The 16,931-nt window shown below is 54.7% G+C and overlaps 1 protein-coding gene across 14 annotated transcripts; it reads right to left on the bottom strand.

Annotated features, from left to right (window-relative positions):
- Window positions 1-267: 267 nt before the first annotated feature.
- GOLGA2 (golgin A2) lies at window positions 268-16,875 on the bottom strand. 14 transcript variants are annotated; one of them, XM_086324841.1, is made up of 27 exons: window positions 16,765-16,825; window positions 15,113-15,235; window positions 14,058-14,138; window positions 10,933-11,049; window positions 10,621-10,664; window positions 10,455-10,518; window positions 9,992-10,051; window positions 9,721-9,801; window positions 8,893-8,931; window positions 8,333-8,395; window positions 8,151-8,244; window positions 7,954-8,060; window positions 6,816-6,874; window positions 6,384-6,525; window positions 5,440-5,526; window positions 5,229-5,336; window positions 4,938-5,025; window positions 4,248-4,585; window positions 3,804-3,917; window positions 2,925-3,170; window positions 2,769-2,844; window positions 2,428-2,516; window positions 1,948-2,166; window positions 1,752-1,854; window positions 1,548-1,654; window positions 1,321-1,474; window positions 268-1,235 (listed from the first exon to the last, which is right to left on the bottom strand). In XM_086324841.1, the coding sequence occupies exons 1-27, from the start codon at window positions 16,810-16,812 to the stop codon at window positions 1,021-1,023; spliced, it is 3,066 nt and encodes a 1,021-aa protein (XP_086180967.1). In that variant the 5' UTR covers window positions 16,813-16,825; the 3' UTR covers window positions 268-1,020. The 14 variants fall into 14 exon arrangements, with proteins under 14 accessions (XP_086180967.1, XP_086180966.1, XP_086180968.1 ...); XM_086324840.1 differs by having other exon boundaries at window positions 7,954-8,244; window positions 16,765-16,875; XM_086324842.1 differs by lacking the exon at window positions 8,893-8,931.
- Between the last annotated feature and the right edge of the window lie 56 nt (window positions 16,876-16,931).

Genomic DNA, 16,931 nt, shown 5'->3' with positions numbered 1-16,931 from the left:
ATCCAGCTTCTGAGTCACTCCGCTATTAAGGCAGGACGGCCCCTGAGAGCCCCTTGGGAGTCCCCCTGGGGTCCCCCAGGCTTCACCAGGCGGCAGTGGGTGACAGGCCTCAAAAGATCTCAGCCCCGCTGGACGTGCCCAGACACCCTGGAGGTGGGCACAACCAGAAGCCTGCCCTCTGTTGGCAGGACCTGCTCCCTGTTCAGTGCTCATGGCACAGACCCCAGGGCCCAGTGACATAAAAAAGGCACACACCAGGACAAGCAGTATGGCTAAATTCATTTATTCAGAAATAAAAAGTGAAACGAAACAGGAGTCGAATCACCCGGGCACAAACCCGTCCCCGCCTCCACCTTCTCTCTCTACCCTATACTATTAATAAATAAGTTTCCCCAGCCCCAAATATTTAATAGAAGTTCCTCCCCATTCACCAGCTCCAACCTCTGCTGAGATACGGGGGTGCTGCCCTACCTCCAGAATATACAAAATGTTACACAGTTACAGTATAAACACTGGGGAGGGAGCCCACTCCGCCACCAGCTTATGTCCTTGCCTAGCCTCAATTTGCCCAACTGTCCCAAGGCCTGTGAGAGTGCTGCCCAGTTGTCAAGCTGGGCAAGGAGGGGGCACTTGGCCCCAAAGTGCCTCTGAATAGAGGATGGATGAGCCCCTCTGAAAGGACTGCTTGGTAGGGGTGAGGAGGCCACCAGGGAGCCCCTGCTCCCCAAGAAGGCCCGCCTCTTAAATAAACTGCCTTTAACTGAGCCTCTGGCTCTTTGTTTCTCTGGAACTAGTAACAGTCCAGATATCAAGACACAGCCCTGGCCAAGATGGCAAGGGGTCTGCACCTGTTTGTCTCCCCTCATTGGATGGGGGGCTTATACCCCTTTCTTCAAGGGTTTCAGCGTGCTAGTCTAGGGATGAGGGGGGGCCAGGAAGGAGGGACGGGGAGGCAGGGACAGGTGGGGGCAAAGCCCCCGGGCCCCACGGCTGTGGTCTCTGCCTGCCAGTGTCAGGCCACTAGATCACCATGATCTTCACTTCGTCATTGTCATCAGCTCGGTAGAAGAAGGGGATGCAAGGGTTGCTGCCCAAGCCTGGGTGCTCTTGGGGGTTTTGGATCTCACGCAGCAGCTGCATGATCTGTTGCGCGGTGGGGTTCTCAGGGGTGGTCTGGCCCGGCAGGGTCCCCTGCTGGGGCTCCACAGTGTCGGCGAGGCTCACCTCTTGGAGACCTTTGGGGAGAGAGGGCGGCAGAGCTTAGAGTGGTGTACCAGCTCGCCCCTGCCTGCCCACCACTCCCCCAAGGGTGCTACTCACCACCCTCACTGTCAGCAGTGCTGGGCTCCTGGCAGGTGTGGGGCGCTGTAGTGGGCTCACCAGCAGGGTTCTGGGCAGCCAGGAATTTGCCATACCATTCATTTCGTTCACCCACCAGGCATAAAACCAGTTCCTGGAGCTCCAACAGCTTCACCTGGAGGGAGAGATACTCAGCAGCCCTGCCGCACCCCACCCTGGCCTGCAGAGACAGGCAGAAGGACCCCTACCTTCATCTCCTCCTTGTCCTGAGCCAGCCGGCTAATGTATTCCTCCTTCTCCTGATGCCGGGCCTTCAGCACCGCCCTCTGACTCTGATAGAGGGCGATATACTCTCCTGCGGGAGGCGAGGAGGGCAGACGGGCTCAGATGCGATGTGGCACTGCCCGCATCCAGCCCCCCGCCCCCACCCCGGGCCCGGCCTCCCCACTCACCAATAGTGTCCGTCTCTCCAGACAGCTGTATACAGCGATGCTCCAGCTCCTCCACCCGCTCCTTCAGATCCACCTTCTCCTGCATGAGCTCTGTAAAGCGGCCCTGAGGCCAGAAGGGCAGGGTCAGGGCTCAGCAGCGACCTGCCCACAGGGCCCCCCACCCTTCCTGGACCCCACTGGGGGGCAACTCACGCACCTGCAGCTTGTCCATGGCCACCTGGAGGGCCTGGTGGGCCTCCGCGGGCACACTGTCTCCCCCAGTCCTGGGGGCGGGGGCTTCTTTTTCCACCCCATCCTGGGCTGTGGCCGCCAGGTGACAGAGGCGCTGGCAGTGTAGCTTCTGCTCCTTCAGCTGCCTGCGTAGCCGGGCCTGCTCATCCTCAGCACTGGCCAAGGCCGAGTGGAAAAATTCCACCTGCGGGGGAGAGGGCACACATGCTTTTTTGGCAGACACGCAGGACCAGAGAGGGGTGGGCAGGCAGGCAAAGAGACACGCCCCTTCTCAGGGTCTCGGGGTGCACGCCTGTGGTTGGAGAATGACACGCTGGCTGACCATGGCTCCCAGGGGAGGTTGGGGGATGACCAGAGATGGAGGGAGGAAACCGCAAAGGGTGTCTGAGAGGAACCGTTGGGGCTGGGGTGGGGTGGCGGTGGGGGGAGTGAGACAGGCCCTCACCAGGGCCTCTCGGCTCTCCAGCTCCTCCGGCACGCTCAGCTTAGGCCTCGGAGCCTCCTCATCCTGCTCCTCACTCTCCAGTCCATCTCCTGTTGGGGACAGATAGGGGGTCTTCAGGCCCCCCAATCACGGAGGCGGAGCAGGCCTGGAAGAAAGCTCGGAGCCCAGATCTGCCCCCAACCTCACTCTGCAGCCCTGGGCCAGCCAGTGGCCGGGGGGAAGGGGACCCGCAGTCCCCGTGGCCTCATGTAACTCAGGAATGAACAACCACTCGGTGCCATGCTGCCAGACGTCCCCCTGCTCCTCAGGCCGGTGTCCTCCCTCCAGGCCTCCCCACTGACCTTCCCCAGGCACAGCCATGAGGGTCAGCTGGGCCTGAAGCTGCTGGTTCTGCTGGTTGGCAGCTTCCAGGCGCTCCTAAGGGGCCAGGGAAGAGAGTGAGGAGGGACACAGGCCACAGGCCTTCCCTCAGGGGCCCAGTGCTCCGACGCCCTCACCTGGGTCTCCTGTAACTCCTGGCGGGCCGCCTCCATCGCCACCTTGCCCTGGACCTCCTCGTGCTGCAGCCGGTCCATGAGCTGGGTCTGCAGCAGCACCTGCTTGTGCAGCGCCTCCTTATCCGAGGCCAGCTGCTGGCAGGCGGCCATGTGCAGCTGGTAGGCGGCCACGTAATACTGCAGGTGGTTCAGGTACTCGTCCCGCTGCTGCTGCAGATCTTGAACCTCCTGGCCCTTCACCTCCACCTGCGGGCAGACCCCGGGGGGTGAGGGCGGGGGGTGGCTTGCTTCCACAGTCTGAGCCCCTGGGCCGGGGAGGCCGGGCACAGACCCCTCGGTCGGAGACAGACACTGTGCAGGGCTTTGCCGGCTGCCTGTGCCCCGGCTTCCTTGCCCAGAGCCCCGTGCCGCCTTCACCGAGCCTCACCCCTCATAGCAAGCTTCTTTCTATCTTAACTCGAGGCTGTGGATGAGTGGAAAAGCAGAACAGCTTTTCCAGCCAACAGCTGTGAGGTGCACACTTGAATGCCTGCGGCTTTCCCTGCAGGATTCTCCTTTAATCCCCCAATGCTTCTAGGAGAAAAATACTAACTTCCTTTTAATATAAGGAAACTGAGCCTTAGAGATGCGAGGTTGGAATCCAGGGCTGAACCCAAGGAGCTAGCCACCGTATGTCTCTTTTCTCTAATTAGGGGCTTGATGCCTCTAGCAGGGACAAGGACCTACGGCATAGGGCTACCCAACTCTGAAAGTCAGAGGCCAGGGGGTAATCAGTCACAGGCTCTGAAGGACCCCAGGGTCACCTGTTCTGGCTGCCCCCCACCCACCTGTCTGGAGGGGTGCCTGTCTCCTAGCCCTTCCTTTGGGGGCAGGGGTTACCGTCTCCTTCAGCTCCCCCAGCTTCTCCTGCAGCTGGCCCAGCTTCTTGGCCAACTCCTTCTTGATGTGCTGCTCGGACTGTAGCGCACTGGTAACCTCCATGTTCTCATTGGACTGCACAGAGAGAAGGGCAGTGAGTGGCCACCCTACGCAGCTGGAGACTCCAGAATCTGTCCACGGGGGAAGTGGAAGTGTGGAGCTCACAGAGCTCAGGTAAGTGTGGAGCCAGGTAGGAAAGATCACCCACCTTCATACCCTCCCACGTCCCTCCAAGCGGGGCTTTCTGGCTCCCAGGGTGCCTTTGTGGGCACCAGTCATGAAAGGTCCATATCACCCATTTTACAGGTGGGAAAACCAAGGCCACCAGAGGGGTTAAGTGTCTCACCCCACCCCCAAAGGGCTTGGCCAGGGAGGAGAGAGGGCTGGGCAGGCGGGGCTGCGCACCAGCCTGACGAATCCGTTCTGCAGCTCGGCCAGCTGCTCCTTGAGCTCGCGGTTCTGGGACAGCGCACGGCTGATGGTGGTGCGGTCGCTCTGCATGGTCTCCAGAATCTGCTTGCGCTCCTCCGCCTGCTCCCCCCAGCACTCGGCCTCCCGCTCCAGCTCCAGCAGCCGCTGCTCCTGCTCCTGATTCAGGTGACTCAGACTTTCGTTATCCTTCACCTGCGCCTGCAGCTGCCCAGCCAGGCTCTCTAGTTCCTTCTGGAGCCGCTCAGTCTCCGCCTGAAGCCGCTGTTCTGCCTCTGAGGGCCCTGCCGGGGGCTCCTGGGGCGGGGGCGCAGCTGAGGAAGGGAGCACACCATCAGGGTCTCTTGGCTGGGCCGCGTCCAAAGCACCCTCTTCGGGGTCCACAGCTCCTAACTCGGCCTCCTTGCCCCCAGTCTTGGCTTCCTGGCTCAATCTTTCAAGACACGTTCAGAGCTCTTTATGCTTCAGACCACAGTGGGCACACTTCACCCCTTTTTTTGCAGATGGGGACACTGAGGCTCAGAGAAGTTGCAAGCCTTGCCAACTGCTGGTATGGATCTCTTTCCCTGGGCCATGATGCCCTTCCATCCACCCACATCCAATCTCGGCCACCCTCACCAGCCCCAACGCTGGCCTCCATCCTCAGGTCCCTGGGGCCCAGCTCACCAATCTGGTTCCTCAGTTCAGCCAAGCTGGTCTCCAGCTCCTGAGCCTGACACACGCTGCGCTCCTTTTCTTCCTTCAACTTGCTCATCTGCTCAAAGCACCAAGATGGGGGTGGGGGCGCACATGGAAGGAGAGGTCAAGTAAGGGCTGGCTGACCGTAGCCCTGTCCACCCCCGCCTCCAGATACACACGTCCACCTCCAGCTATGCACAGCAAATGACACGATGCCCAGGAAGACCAAGTGACCTATCCAAGGTGGGGGGGCGGGGGGGATTGAAGGTCACACCTCACCTGTTCCAACACCTGCTGCATCTTCTGCTGCCATATGGCATTCTCCTCCTTCAGATTTGTCACATACTGGTCTCTCTCTGCCTGCAGCTGCCTCAGCGAATCCTTCAGCTGCAAGAGGGGTGCAGAAGTTAGCAGGGGCTGTCCCAGGGGGGGCCTCACCTACTCATGGTCATCTGGGGACTCCTGTACCCCTCTGTGTGTAAAGCCTCACCTGCTCCATGTGGGTCTCCAGCTGTGCCCTCTCCTCCAGGGCCTGCTGTAACTGCTGGCTGCTATCAGGGGCAGGTTGACTAGAAAACTGGATGGTGAAAAACAAAGTTAGATTGGGGGGCCCAGGCTGATCCACACAACGCCCACCCCCAAAAGGTCAACATACAACTCAGGGTTATCCTTAATATTGTTAGTACCATGTCTACTTTATTTTCACTAAAAAATAGCTTTATTTTCACTAAATACTCAATGTAAACAATTCTGATAGTAAGTGTTCAAAGTTCTCCCAGCCTCCCCAATCTAGTGTGTATCCTTCTTGACCCTTTTCCACAGGTATGCAAACATGCTTCATTGATGCACAGTGCCAGGGATAGTATCATATATGGTTCTGCAACTTAATTTCACTTTGCTGAAAACAAGATAACTTTAAGTTTTTATAATGGTTACATAGTACTCCAATATATGAACGTGTCATACCCTTACAGGTGGCAGGAAGGCAGAAATTTGCTGGGCATGCCAAAACAATGAAGAAGAAACTGACCTGGGCACTCTGTCTACCTGGAGGCTTGGCATTCAAGAGGAAGGAAGCAGAAACTCATGGGCTGGCCTTACAACTATTGGTTTGGTCAAAAAGTTTGTTCAGGTTTTTCCATGCAATGTTATGGAAAAACTCGAAGGACCTTTTTGGCCAACCCAATATCATCCATAAAACAACGGTTTTCAATTAGGATGCTTTAAAAATATATATATATAAACAAATAAGCCATATCAGATTCCTGAGATCTGGGCAAGGTCCCACTCTTTCTCTTGTCTCTAGAGAAGTCTATGGCAGAACCAGAACAAGGATCCACACTTTCTGGTTCCTGGTCGGAGGGCACCACAATGACCCCGAGAGGCCCTGGCCCTGCCAGGTGGGTCTCGCACACCCCAGGGCTTCAGCCCTACCTGCTGCAGCAGCAGCTCCGACATCTCCAGCTTCTTCTGTAGCTCCTCAATGCCCAGCTTCATGGCTGACTTCTCTATCACCAGTAGCCGCAGCTTCTCCTCCAGCTCTGAGTTATGCTGCTTCAGGTCCTCGTTGTTCTTACTGTGGCCAGAGGTGACGGAGGGAGGTGTGAGTACTGAACAGAGAGGAATGCTCCCATGATCCACCCACTACTCCTGCCATAAAAGTCACTTTGGAAGGGACCCCAGCACCAGAAGTCTCAAGTGGCAGCCCAGAGAGAAGACACAAGCTGCCTGAGGCCATAGCAGGGGTTAGGGGCATGGCTGACTGACAGCCTGGCTCTGCACACGTCCAAACATGTACCCTCTTTCTCACCCCACTCCCTTGGATCTCCCCTACTTCCCAGTCCCCCCCATCACTCCCCATCCTACTTGTTCTTGTATAATTCCAGCTTGAGGGCATCTCGCTCTCTGGTCAATTCTTTGTTGTACTGCGAACACAGAAAGGCGAGGTCAGGAGAAGGCAGGCGGAAAATGCAGACCAACAACAGCAGCAGAACGACTCCCAGCAACACATCCTCACCTGGTGTGAGGCTTTACGTTTTTTCAAAGCACATCCAAGCTCATGCTCTCCTGTGGTTTTAGTAAGAACTCGGGAAGGTTGGAAGAGACAGGTGGGGCAGTCTGACTCTGGGCTGGCCACCGTTCTCACTGTTAGCAGCATCACATCTGAACCTTTTCTGAACACTTTCTTAGCCAACATTCCCATTTCCAACTCACAATCACCGTGGAAGGCAGCTACTATCTCCATTTTATCGGTGAATGCAGAATATTAGAGGTTAAGGAGCTCGCCTAAAATCACTTAGACCTGGGATTCTTCAACCTTGTTTTCTGCCCTGGGGTTGGGGAATGACTACGAGGGATGGATTAAATTGCACTGTAATCTTTTGTTCATTTTTTGAATGGATGGGACGCTCACATAACCCCAAACTCAGAAGGTACAAAAGTGACGGGTCTCTAAGCACCCTGTTCCTCTCCCTTGGGCTTTCTAAAAATATTTCTTTCTTTGGCTGCGCTGGGTCTTAGTTGCAGCATGTGGGATCTAGTTCCCCCCCTGCACTGGGAGCACAGTCGTAGCCTCTGGACCACGAGGGAAGTTCCGTCCTTGGGTTTTATATGAGTCCTTTCCAACATGTCATATATATTACACACATGTACTTCTCCCTTTTTAGTGTGGTCATGGACTAAAAATACTGATCTGAACCTTCACAGCCTGAACACCCAGCACCTGAGCCAGAGCCCATGCAGTTAAAGGCAGGGCTGGCTGGCACTCAGGCTCTGGGCTCATCTAGTGCTCGCTCTAGGTGGCACTCCCCCACCCCTCGCCACAACTCGCCCACGGCAACCAACTCGTGTCCAGATCGCATTTCACAACCACACAACTCTAAGGCAGCAAGAAACGGACAGTGCTGCCGTGTGGGCAGCCAGTCAGTCCATGCTGCCGCAGAGACCGTTAGGCTCACAACCCTTCCACATGACCTCCAGGGGATGGGCAGGCTGCCGGGCTCACCCTGTCGGCCTGCTTCTGCTGCGTGGAGACTGCAGACAGCGTCCGCTCCAGCTCTCCTACGCGCTGCCTGGAAGACTGCAGGCGGTTAGCAAGATCCTCTGACTCCCCTAAAATGACAGCAGAGAGGGGAAGTCCAGAGGAGGAATCCCACCAAAGGCCTAGCCAGCCCAGGGGTAAAAGGGTGCCTAGATTCCCACCTGCTTTCTGCCTGGCTGCCTGCTGGGTGTGAGCCAGAGCTGTCTGTAACTCCGTCTTCTCTGACACCAAAATTCCGATAGTCTGAATGTGGACCTTTGGGAGAAAGGCCAAATGAGTGCTGAGAATGTGCAAAAGCAATGTTTCCTGGGGGCCGCAAGGGACCCTGGAAGAGTCCACTCACCTGGAGCTGTTCTCTCAGAGCCCCTTGCTCCTTTGCAAGCTTCTGCTCAAATTCCTTCTTTTCCTGCAGAAAGAGAGAAGAAACAACTCTTACTGGGAGGAGGCAAAAGTGAACGAGAAAAGGACATGTGCCCCGCCCGGGGATGCCACCACAGGCCCAGGACAGGCCCACCAATGAGAACAGATAATCGGCACCCAGGGAGTGGAAGACGGGCAAGGAGGGAAAGAGGGAAGCCACCTATTCCTCCAGGCTGTAAGCAGCCAAGAGGAGAATGGTCCTCTACATCTGAATCCTCCCCCAAACCCATCAGCCATGGATTGTTTAGTCGCTAAGTCATGTCTGACTCTTTTGCGACCCCATGGACTACAGCCCAAAAGGCTTCCTCTGTCCATGGGATTTCCCAGACAAGAACACTGGAGTGGGTTGCCATCTCCTTCTCCAGGGGATCTTCCTGACCCAGGGATTGAATCCTCATCTCCTGCATTGACAGATGGATTCTTTACCACTGAGCCACCAGGGAAGCCCCATTAGCCATGGAAGAAACAAAGAAATCGCATTACTTTTTCCAGCTGATCCAAAGTTTCCTGGTTCTCTTGTTTCTGCGGGGAGAGGCAAAGGAAGGTGACTGAGGTTGTCCTCCTCCCCCATGATCCTCAGACCAAGGAGGAGGGGCCACAGGCAGGGGCCAGGAAGGGGTTAGAAAGGGAGGGTTCACGGGGACATGAATGAACGAATGCTTCTCAAGCTAAGAGACTTTGAGCCTTGGCAGGTTTTGCTCATGGCTACAGCAGCAAGAGTCTGGATCTGATTCCCTTGAAGGGACAATGACATAAACCTCTAGAGATGGAGTCTGAGAAGGTGAAGACCACCCTCTGCCAGCTCGCATTCAAGGAATGTTTGCTGAGCAAACACACCACTGGCCAGGTTCTGTTCTTAACACCGATACGACATGAATGAAAAGGACCCTGAAATCTTTTTTTGAGCTTAAAAGGGACCTTGGACACCCTCTGATTCTACCTCCTCAGGAAACTAAAGGCCAAGGAGGAGAGGTGACTTGTCCAAGGTCAAAGTGGGAACAAATCAGGGGCTGGGTCAGGGCTGGAACACATCAGTCAAGCTAGTGCCTCCCCTACAGGCAACAGACCCATGGCAAGGTGGGGAGGACTCGAGCAGAGGTGTCTGGAGAACAGAGTAGGCAAAGAGGGCAGCCACAGAGAGAGCCATGCTGCATGCCATGCTCCGGGGTCCCTCCAGCTGAGACCTAGGCCCCCCAGCACCCCCTTCTCCCTTGGCACCAGGGATCCCCAGCCCCTTTCTTCAAGAGCCCCAGGGTGAGACCGGAGCCCCATATTGGCAGCATGGATCAGGGGACAACACCGGACTCTTACCAATTCCTCTATCTTGCTACTGAGTTGTTTGTTTGTTAGATTGCTGGAGTCCAGGGCTACTGATAGTTCTTGGTACCGGCTCTGAGGCGCATGCAGAGAGGAGGAGGAGGAGGTGGAGGAGGGGTGGGGGAGAGGTAGAGAGAGCAATCATTAGGGTTGGGGGGTGTCTGGGCTGTCTCAGCTGGGTGGGGCACCCAGCCCCCGCCATGGGAGGAGGCAGGGGGCAGGGCTGGCCTGCAGGGTCACTGGGCCACCTTGTAGGCCCACTTACCTCCAGATTCTTTATATTAGCAGGAGATGCTAGGCCCTCCCCATTGATGTAAGATGAAGACTAGGAGAGACGAAAGGGCTCACATGGAGATGTTCTCTGACCTCCTCCAGCACCTTGCCTTCCCCATCAACTGGCAACATTTCCTCTTCCACCTAACTTGCCTCCTGCCCCTTAATCCCTCCCTGTGCCAGTTTCTCCTGGTTCTTAGTTCCCCCTTGTTCCTCCCCTCCCAAAGAGCTCTTATCTGCAGGATCAAACGATGTAACCAATCTCATCATCCAACCCCTTCATTTGCATGGCTTCAAAGAGGAGACTCAGAGAAGTAATGATCAGCTAAACATTATCCAGCCAAGCTGCCTGGTCCCAGGATCTTCCCTTCCTTTGGGGAGTCTCTGCCTCAGTTTCTTTCTAGCATATTTTCCCTCCTACTCTAACCCATGCCGAGCTCCAGTTTTCGGGGTACCTCGGACACAAGACCGTTGAGCTGCTGAGACAGCTGTCGCAGGCCCTCGGTGGATGAAAAGGATCTGGGGATGAACACAGCAGTCAGGGGTGCAGGAGGCTCGATGGGAAAGAGGGGGTCATGGGGCAGTGGCCTAGGGACTGCTGCCCTCGTGGGAGACACTCACGTGCTTTCGTCAATGGGACCAGAACCGTTGTCGGCATCATGGTTCTGTTTGGGAAGAAACACAGGAATTGGTCATTCAATTTTTAGTAAGAACCACCCACAGGCACCAAGCTCATTCCAACCACCTTCCATCTCCCTGAAGCTTAAGGGGAGTCTGGTTTTGGGCTCCCCCATCCCAGTCCTCAGGAAGGGCACCTGGCTCACAGAGCCAAGATACCTGGAAAAAAAGGACGAGGTTCCGCAGGAGGTCCAGTCCTCCGGGAAATAGGAGGGGGGCAAACACAGAGCTGGCCAAGGGGGAAGAGGCACAAACCTGAGTTGATGCCATGCTAGTGACACGGGGGGGACTAGCACTGGGGGAAGGGACACCGCCAGGTGACACGGTGTCATCAGCAGACGGTGTAACAGGAGCGGCGCGGTCTTTGGGCGCCTGTCACAGAACAGAGCAGGGGGTTAGGGGGCCATGCAGGGCAAAGAGCGCCTCGCTGTCATGAGTGCAGGGGTGCAGAGCGGGCAGGACCGGTGTTGTGCAGTCGTGACAGTCACACGTGCTGGGAGCCACGCAGGGGTGTGGCTACGGCTCGCCTAGAACTCGGGCCATTCTGCCGCCTCCTGGACCAAGGCTCAGGGCGAGGGCCGTGAGGCCTGCTTCCTGAACATGGGGTGTCATCCTCTGTGGAGCTCAGTCAGAGGCAGTGCCAGGCTGCCCTGTGGCAGCCGCAGCAGGTAAGAGGAACGTGTGCCGGGTCAGGGAGAGGCAGACACTGCTTTTCCAGAGGGTCAGTCTGTGCCAGAGTGACCCTCCCCAGGGACCCTGCTGGGCAGAACGTGGCAGTGATAAAGGAAGAGAGCATCTGCCTCCTCCTTCTTGCTCTCCCTTCCATCCCTCCTCCCAACCACTGGGCGTGTCCTCGAGTCATGCCTTTTTTGGGAAAGAAGCCGCCAAACAAGAAGGCTCCTCCTGCTCCTGGAGGTGGAAAGAAAACTGGCCACTACCCCACCCCAAGCTCCTAGCTCCTAAACACCTACCCAACCGAGAACAGCTGAAAACCAGAGAGAAGACATCTACTCTTGGCCTCCGAGAGAAGAATCGTGGGTTTGAGGACCAGGGGCCACAGAGAAGTCCCCTCTTCCCCCACCCAGGTGGATCCACCTGCTTGACCAGAGCCCCACTCGGCCTCTCTCCAGGCTCAGGCCTGACTGACACTGAGTCCAAGCTGCTGGCTCCTGAGAGCTAACGTTCAACAGGTGAGACTGAAGAAGACTGACCAGCTGAAGCTTGACCAGGGAAGAGCGCCAGGCAGCCAAGGTGGATCTGGAAGGGAGAGGCTGCACCTCTCCTGAGGGAAAAGGCAGCCTACTCTCTGGACGCCGCAGCCCTGGCCTCTGAAAACTCAAATCTACTGTCCGCCTTAGAGCAAGCACCACAGAGCCTGGGGAGTTGAAGAAGAATCAAACTGTCGGCATGGTAACTGTCCACACTGCAACCTCTGACCCCAGAACCTGGTGTTGCCTTGCCAACCTGTACTCCTGAATCTAATGGGTAAGAGTAGGGGTTCGGCAGCTGGCGAGGTGTGAGACTTCAGGGGTGGGGGGAGCACACTCTTAGCCATGGGCCCTGGGGAGCCCTGGGCCCCTCCTGGCATCTTGGCACCCAGGGATCCCTAGCATTAGAAACAAGAGAGCTCAGAAGGGGAAAAAAGGACTTGTCTGAAGACTGAAATATACAAAATATGACAATTCAGTGAACAACCAAGTTATTTCATAATTTTGAATCATAAAACTAAGTATGGAATTTCAAAACACATTGTCCACTCCCCTCAAATGTCCTATTCCATTAAAAAAGAAAAAAAAACACTTTTTTCTATCCATTATTCCTCATTTCTGGAAATGTCATCAACTCTGCCTAGGATACTGTAATCACAGGCCTAGTGTTTTTTGTTTTTTTTTTTACTAGAGTAGAAAACTTAAGTGGGAAACAGTTACTGATATAAGAGAGGATTTTAAAACAACAAGAAAGGGAACTTCCCTGGTGGTCCAGTGGCTAAGACTCCATGCCTCCACTGCAAAGGACATGGGTTTAATAATCCCTGGTTGGGAACTAAGATCCCACAAGCTGTGCAGTGCAGCAAAAAAAAAAAAAAATGACAAATAAAACACGAAGGGAACATGGGGTTATGGGTCTTCATTTCCAGGACAGACAGATGCAGGCCAGGGCTTCGGGACTCCTGGAGGCCCATGTTCCCTCCCCAGGCCGCCCAGCGTCTCCTCTGAGAGCCAACAGGGTGAGTCACAGCACCTGGACAGACCTGAGTGACTGGGTGTGAGCAGGCCTGATGACTGAAGACTCTCTCACCCCAGCCACCAGGGCCCTGGCCCCACCCCTCTCCCCCTGCCCACCTCCAGCAGGACCTGGCCCCCTTCCAGTCCTACTCCTCTGGCCTGGGAGATGTTCCCTGAGGAAGTTAATTAAGGAGGAAGTGCCAACATCATGTCTGGAGGAGGTCATCTCCTAGTCCACGTGCATCCCAGGCTCCCGTTCTTTCCCGAAAGTACTCTGTGAGCTCATAGTCCTGGCGGTTACCTGTGACCACACCCTCTGCCTGGGTCCCCTACTTGCAATATGGATGAATGCTCCCCACTTCTAATCCTCAAACCAGCTGCCACCCTCTCCAGCCTGGAATCCATTTAGAATGAACCTCTGCCCCCGCTGAGCATTTGGAATGCCCCCACGTCCTGGCTTGCTTCTTTCACCTGTCTTCTCCAGCACCTAGCACTAGCTGTCTGCTTTCAATGGCCCACTGAATACAGTTGTGTCCAGTGGATTCTTAAAAGAGAACAGGGGCAGAATGTCTTGATCACTCATGTGTTTGATGAACCTCATATCCCTTACAGTGAGTTCCATTGAAAAAATAACCTCAATCCTTGTAACTATTATAAAGTAAGCTCCTTTTCTCTTAACCCTACATTCCCTACTGCCAAACCAAAAGGAACTGAGGAACTAAAAAAAAAAAAATCACAAACTGCTTTGTGGTCTACTGGTCTTTTGGGGACAGATGCCCAGGGGGCAAGACTTGAAGGTATGGTTTTATTTAACCTCTCCTAGTCTGAGACCACCACCGGGCGTTCAAACTGAAGGCTCAAAGAGCCCTAATCCCACACACCTGCTCCAGAAACTATTCCCAAGTTACCTTTAACCTCCAAGGAGCATCTCACCTTCTCCAAGATGATAAAAGATGGTGGGGGCAGGGTGGGGGGGAGGCAAGGGGAAGAACCCAATCAACCAAGCAGGTGAAAAAGCAGACATGAACAGGCCGAGGGTTAATGACAGCAACATAAAATAAGCCAGAGACAAAGTCTCCCCCACAACAAAGACGCCTCAGGGCATGCAGAGCTGGGAGGGAGCAAGCCAGAGAGGGGGTCTTGGCACTGCCTCACCTTCCACTTGTCCAATGGGGGGATCGCTACCCCATTGGAGCGGTTAAGGTCGGACACCAGCACCTCCAGAATGTCCTGAATCTACAGGAGGCGAAAGGGGAAAAACAAGGGCAGGGGAGAAAGAGAAAAGTGGCTTAGAGAGGCAAGAGAGTCAAGGAAGGAAGGAAGACACTGGGTTGGGGCAATGGAATGCCGGAGAAGAGAGAAAGGGGTCAAAAGGGATCAATACCCGCCTGGGTCATTTTTCCAAGTAGCCACTTGCTGCCTTGCCAAAGGCAGAAATCAAGGGAAACAAACAGATGGAAAAGTCCCCTGAACCATGCAGTCACATAGCTCCTCAGATGAACAATGCAGCTCTTAAAAGCTTCTTAGACCATCAGGCCTAGACTCTTAAAAACCAGACTTCAGAAAAAGGGTTCATTTGAACAAAGTTGGGGGAGAGGGGCTACAGCTGAAAAATAAGCTTGAAAGACAATAATCTGATCCACCAGTATCATTTTACAGATGAGGAAACTGAGGCCCAGGGGAGGAAGTGATTTTCCCAGGGCCACCCAGCAAGCTGGTGGCAAAGATGGTTTTAAAACTCAGATGGTCTCCTAATCCAAGTGCCTGAGGCCCTCTCCTCAACACACTCTGGGGCTCTACTGGGGCCTCTAAATGGAAAGTCTGAGGGCAAGCAGCTGTTTTCACTGCCTGGCTTTCCCCATGAGGCCGGGGAAGATCACCAGAGCAGTTAAGACAACTAGCAACTACGCTTTATTGAAAGTTTACTCTCCACCAGGCTCTATTTTAGGGGATTATTATAAAAACGACGACAATCTCATTTCAACTTCCTTGGTGTAAGACAGTATTACCCCAATTTTACTAATGTGGAGACACAGATCCAACGAGCTTAAACAATTTGCCCAAAACCATATCCCTTGCAGAGGGAGAGGGAGAATTCAAACCCAAACTTCTTAGCCAATATCTGACATTTCTTCCACAATCTTAACCACTACCCTCTACTGTTGCCCCGTGAGTGCCTCATCCCCGGAAGGCGGTCAGGCAAGACTCACATCCTCAGGTGACGGACAATCACCAGAAGTGGTTGTCTCAGGGCTACTGCCATTCTTGATCTTTCTTTTTTTCTTAGCTCCTGCAGGAACACCAGGGCTGTTCTTCTGCTGATACTCCCTTAACTGTAAAAAGGAAAAGCAGTGAGGCTCATGAGAACTATACGCCCCTTGGATCCACATCCTACTTTCAAAGTTTACAAAATACTCTTCGCCTTCTGATTTAACGCCACAACAACCCTCCAAGGGCTGTCATCCTCAATGACTTGAAATGGACTGATATCATGGCTAGGAGCAAAAGGTGGCAATAAAAGGCAACAACGGAAATTAAATTCAGCCTTCTGACTGAGTTCTGGATTACAACATCAATCCGCAGCTGCTAGGGGGCAAAATCAGCAGCAGAAGAGGAAAAGTAAACATTTAATCAGGCATCAGGGTCCCTTCCTCCATCTCTATTAGAGCTTCAGACCAGTACGTCTCAAAATTTTACATCAATGTATCCTAATGGCAGAAGGTAGAGAAGACACACACCCCTAGTGAATCTGGGAACGTAACAGAAAGAGGACAACCCAAACACATTTCAGAGAGAAGTCCATTATAATCATCCCGATCTATGCAAATGTCATCCCTAAGTATATTGAGTATAAAAGGCTTTTTCTCTCCCAAGAAAATCAAGCAAAACTGACCCATCAGTCCCATATTTATCCTGTGGCACTTGGGCTGCCCCACGTTGAGGTGATGACTTGTGAAAGATTCCCAGTTGTGAAGTTCAGTTTCCCTGGATGTGCTCCTCAGAGGAGCACTAAATGCTGAGTGACCGGCCCTCTGGTCTCAGAATCACAGAAAATTACAATGTGAAGTAGAAACTTCCGATTAAAAATGTGAAAGTCTCTCTGGATAGAGAGACCTGGGAGAAAACCAAACTAAACCAAACACCTCCCATGGTCACCCAGAGATACTGTCAATGTTTGGAGATCACTGGGGGAAATGTAGGCTTTTTACACTATCAGCATCAAACGATGGGGGAACAAGTCTAGAGGTGAGGGAGCCTGAAACCCAGGTCCCTCTGAAACCTAGGTCCCATAGCCCCCCGAGTCCCCTTTTTCAAGCTGCTGCCACGACCCAGAGACACTGGAAAGGATGTGAAAACAGTGGGAACTGGGTGGTAAAATTTAACACCGAGTTTTCTAGGCATTAATGACAGTTCCGAGGGGCATTATGACGTAGCCACATGGCACTCATCCCTAGCAACGCCCGAGTAGCCGCTCCGCGTTGAGGGGAGGGGGCGGTTGGTGGGGGGAAAATGCAAAGGCCAGGACCAAGGTTTTCGGACTCAGGGAGTTAGGGAGACCAGGGAGCTGCGGAGGTCCGGTTCTGGGCGACAGGAGACGAAGGCCAAGCCTGGTGTGGGAAGCCACGGGGGTCACCGGTCCAAAGTCACCTGGGGGTGACGAGTGAAGGCGGCGGAGACTGGGCAGCCGGGGGGTGGAGGGGTGGGGGGGGCGGGACTGGCTGCGAAGACTTTGTTGGTTGGGGGGGGGGGCGCCAAGGGGCGCCGAGGGGCTCACCCCGTGTGCCTTGGAGGCAGCACAGAAACTCTGGCCATGGCCCGGCCTTCGGAGGGGTCAGGGAGCCGCGAGCCCGCACATTTTTACCTTTTTCTTGGCCGCAGCCAATTTGCTCTGTCGGGTTTCTTCCGACATCCCGGGACGGGGCGGGGGAAGGGGGGGCCACATCAGCACGATCCCGTCAACCTCTGCGGAATCGCTTCCGGCAGCCACCGCGCCGCGGTGCCACTCAGCCAAGAGAAGGCGGTACAGGG

The sequence above is a fragment of the Bos grunniens genome, chromosome 11 (assembly GCF_055505025.1).
Source record: "Bos grunniens cultivar Pamir isolate PY7600 chromosome 11, Bosgru_T2T1.0, whole genome shotgun sequence".
Classification (NCBI taxonomy): domain Eukaryota; kingdom Metazoa; phylum Chordata; class Mammalia; order Artiodactyla; family Bovidae; genus Bos; species Bos grunniens.
Note: the sequence above shows the minus strand (reverse complement) of the source record. Positions and strands in the feature narration are given on the sequence as shown.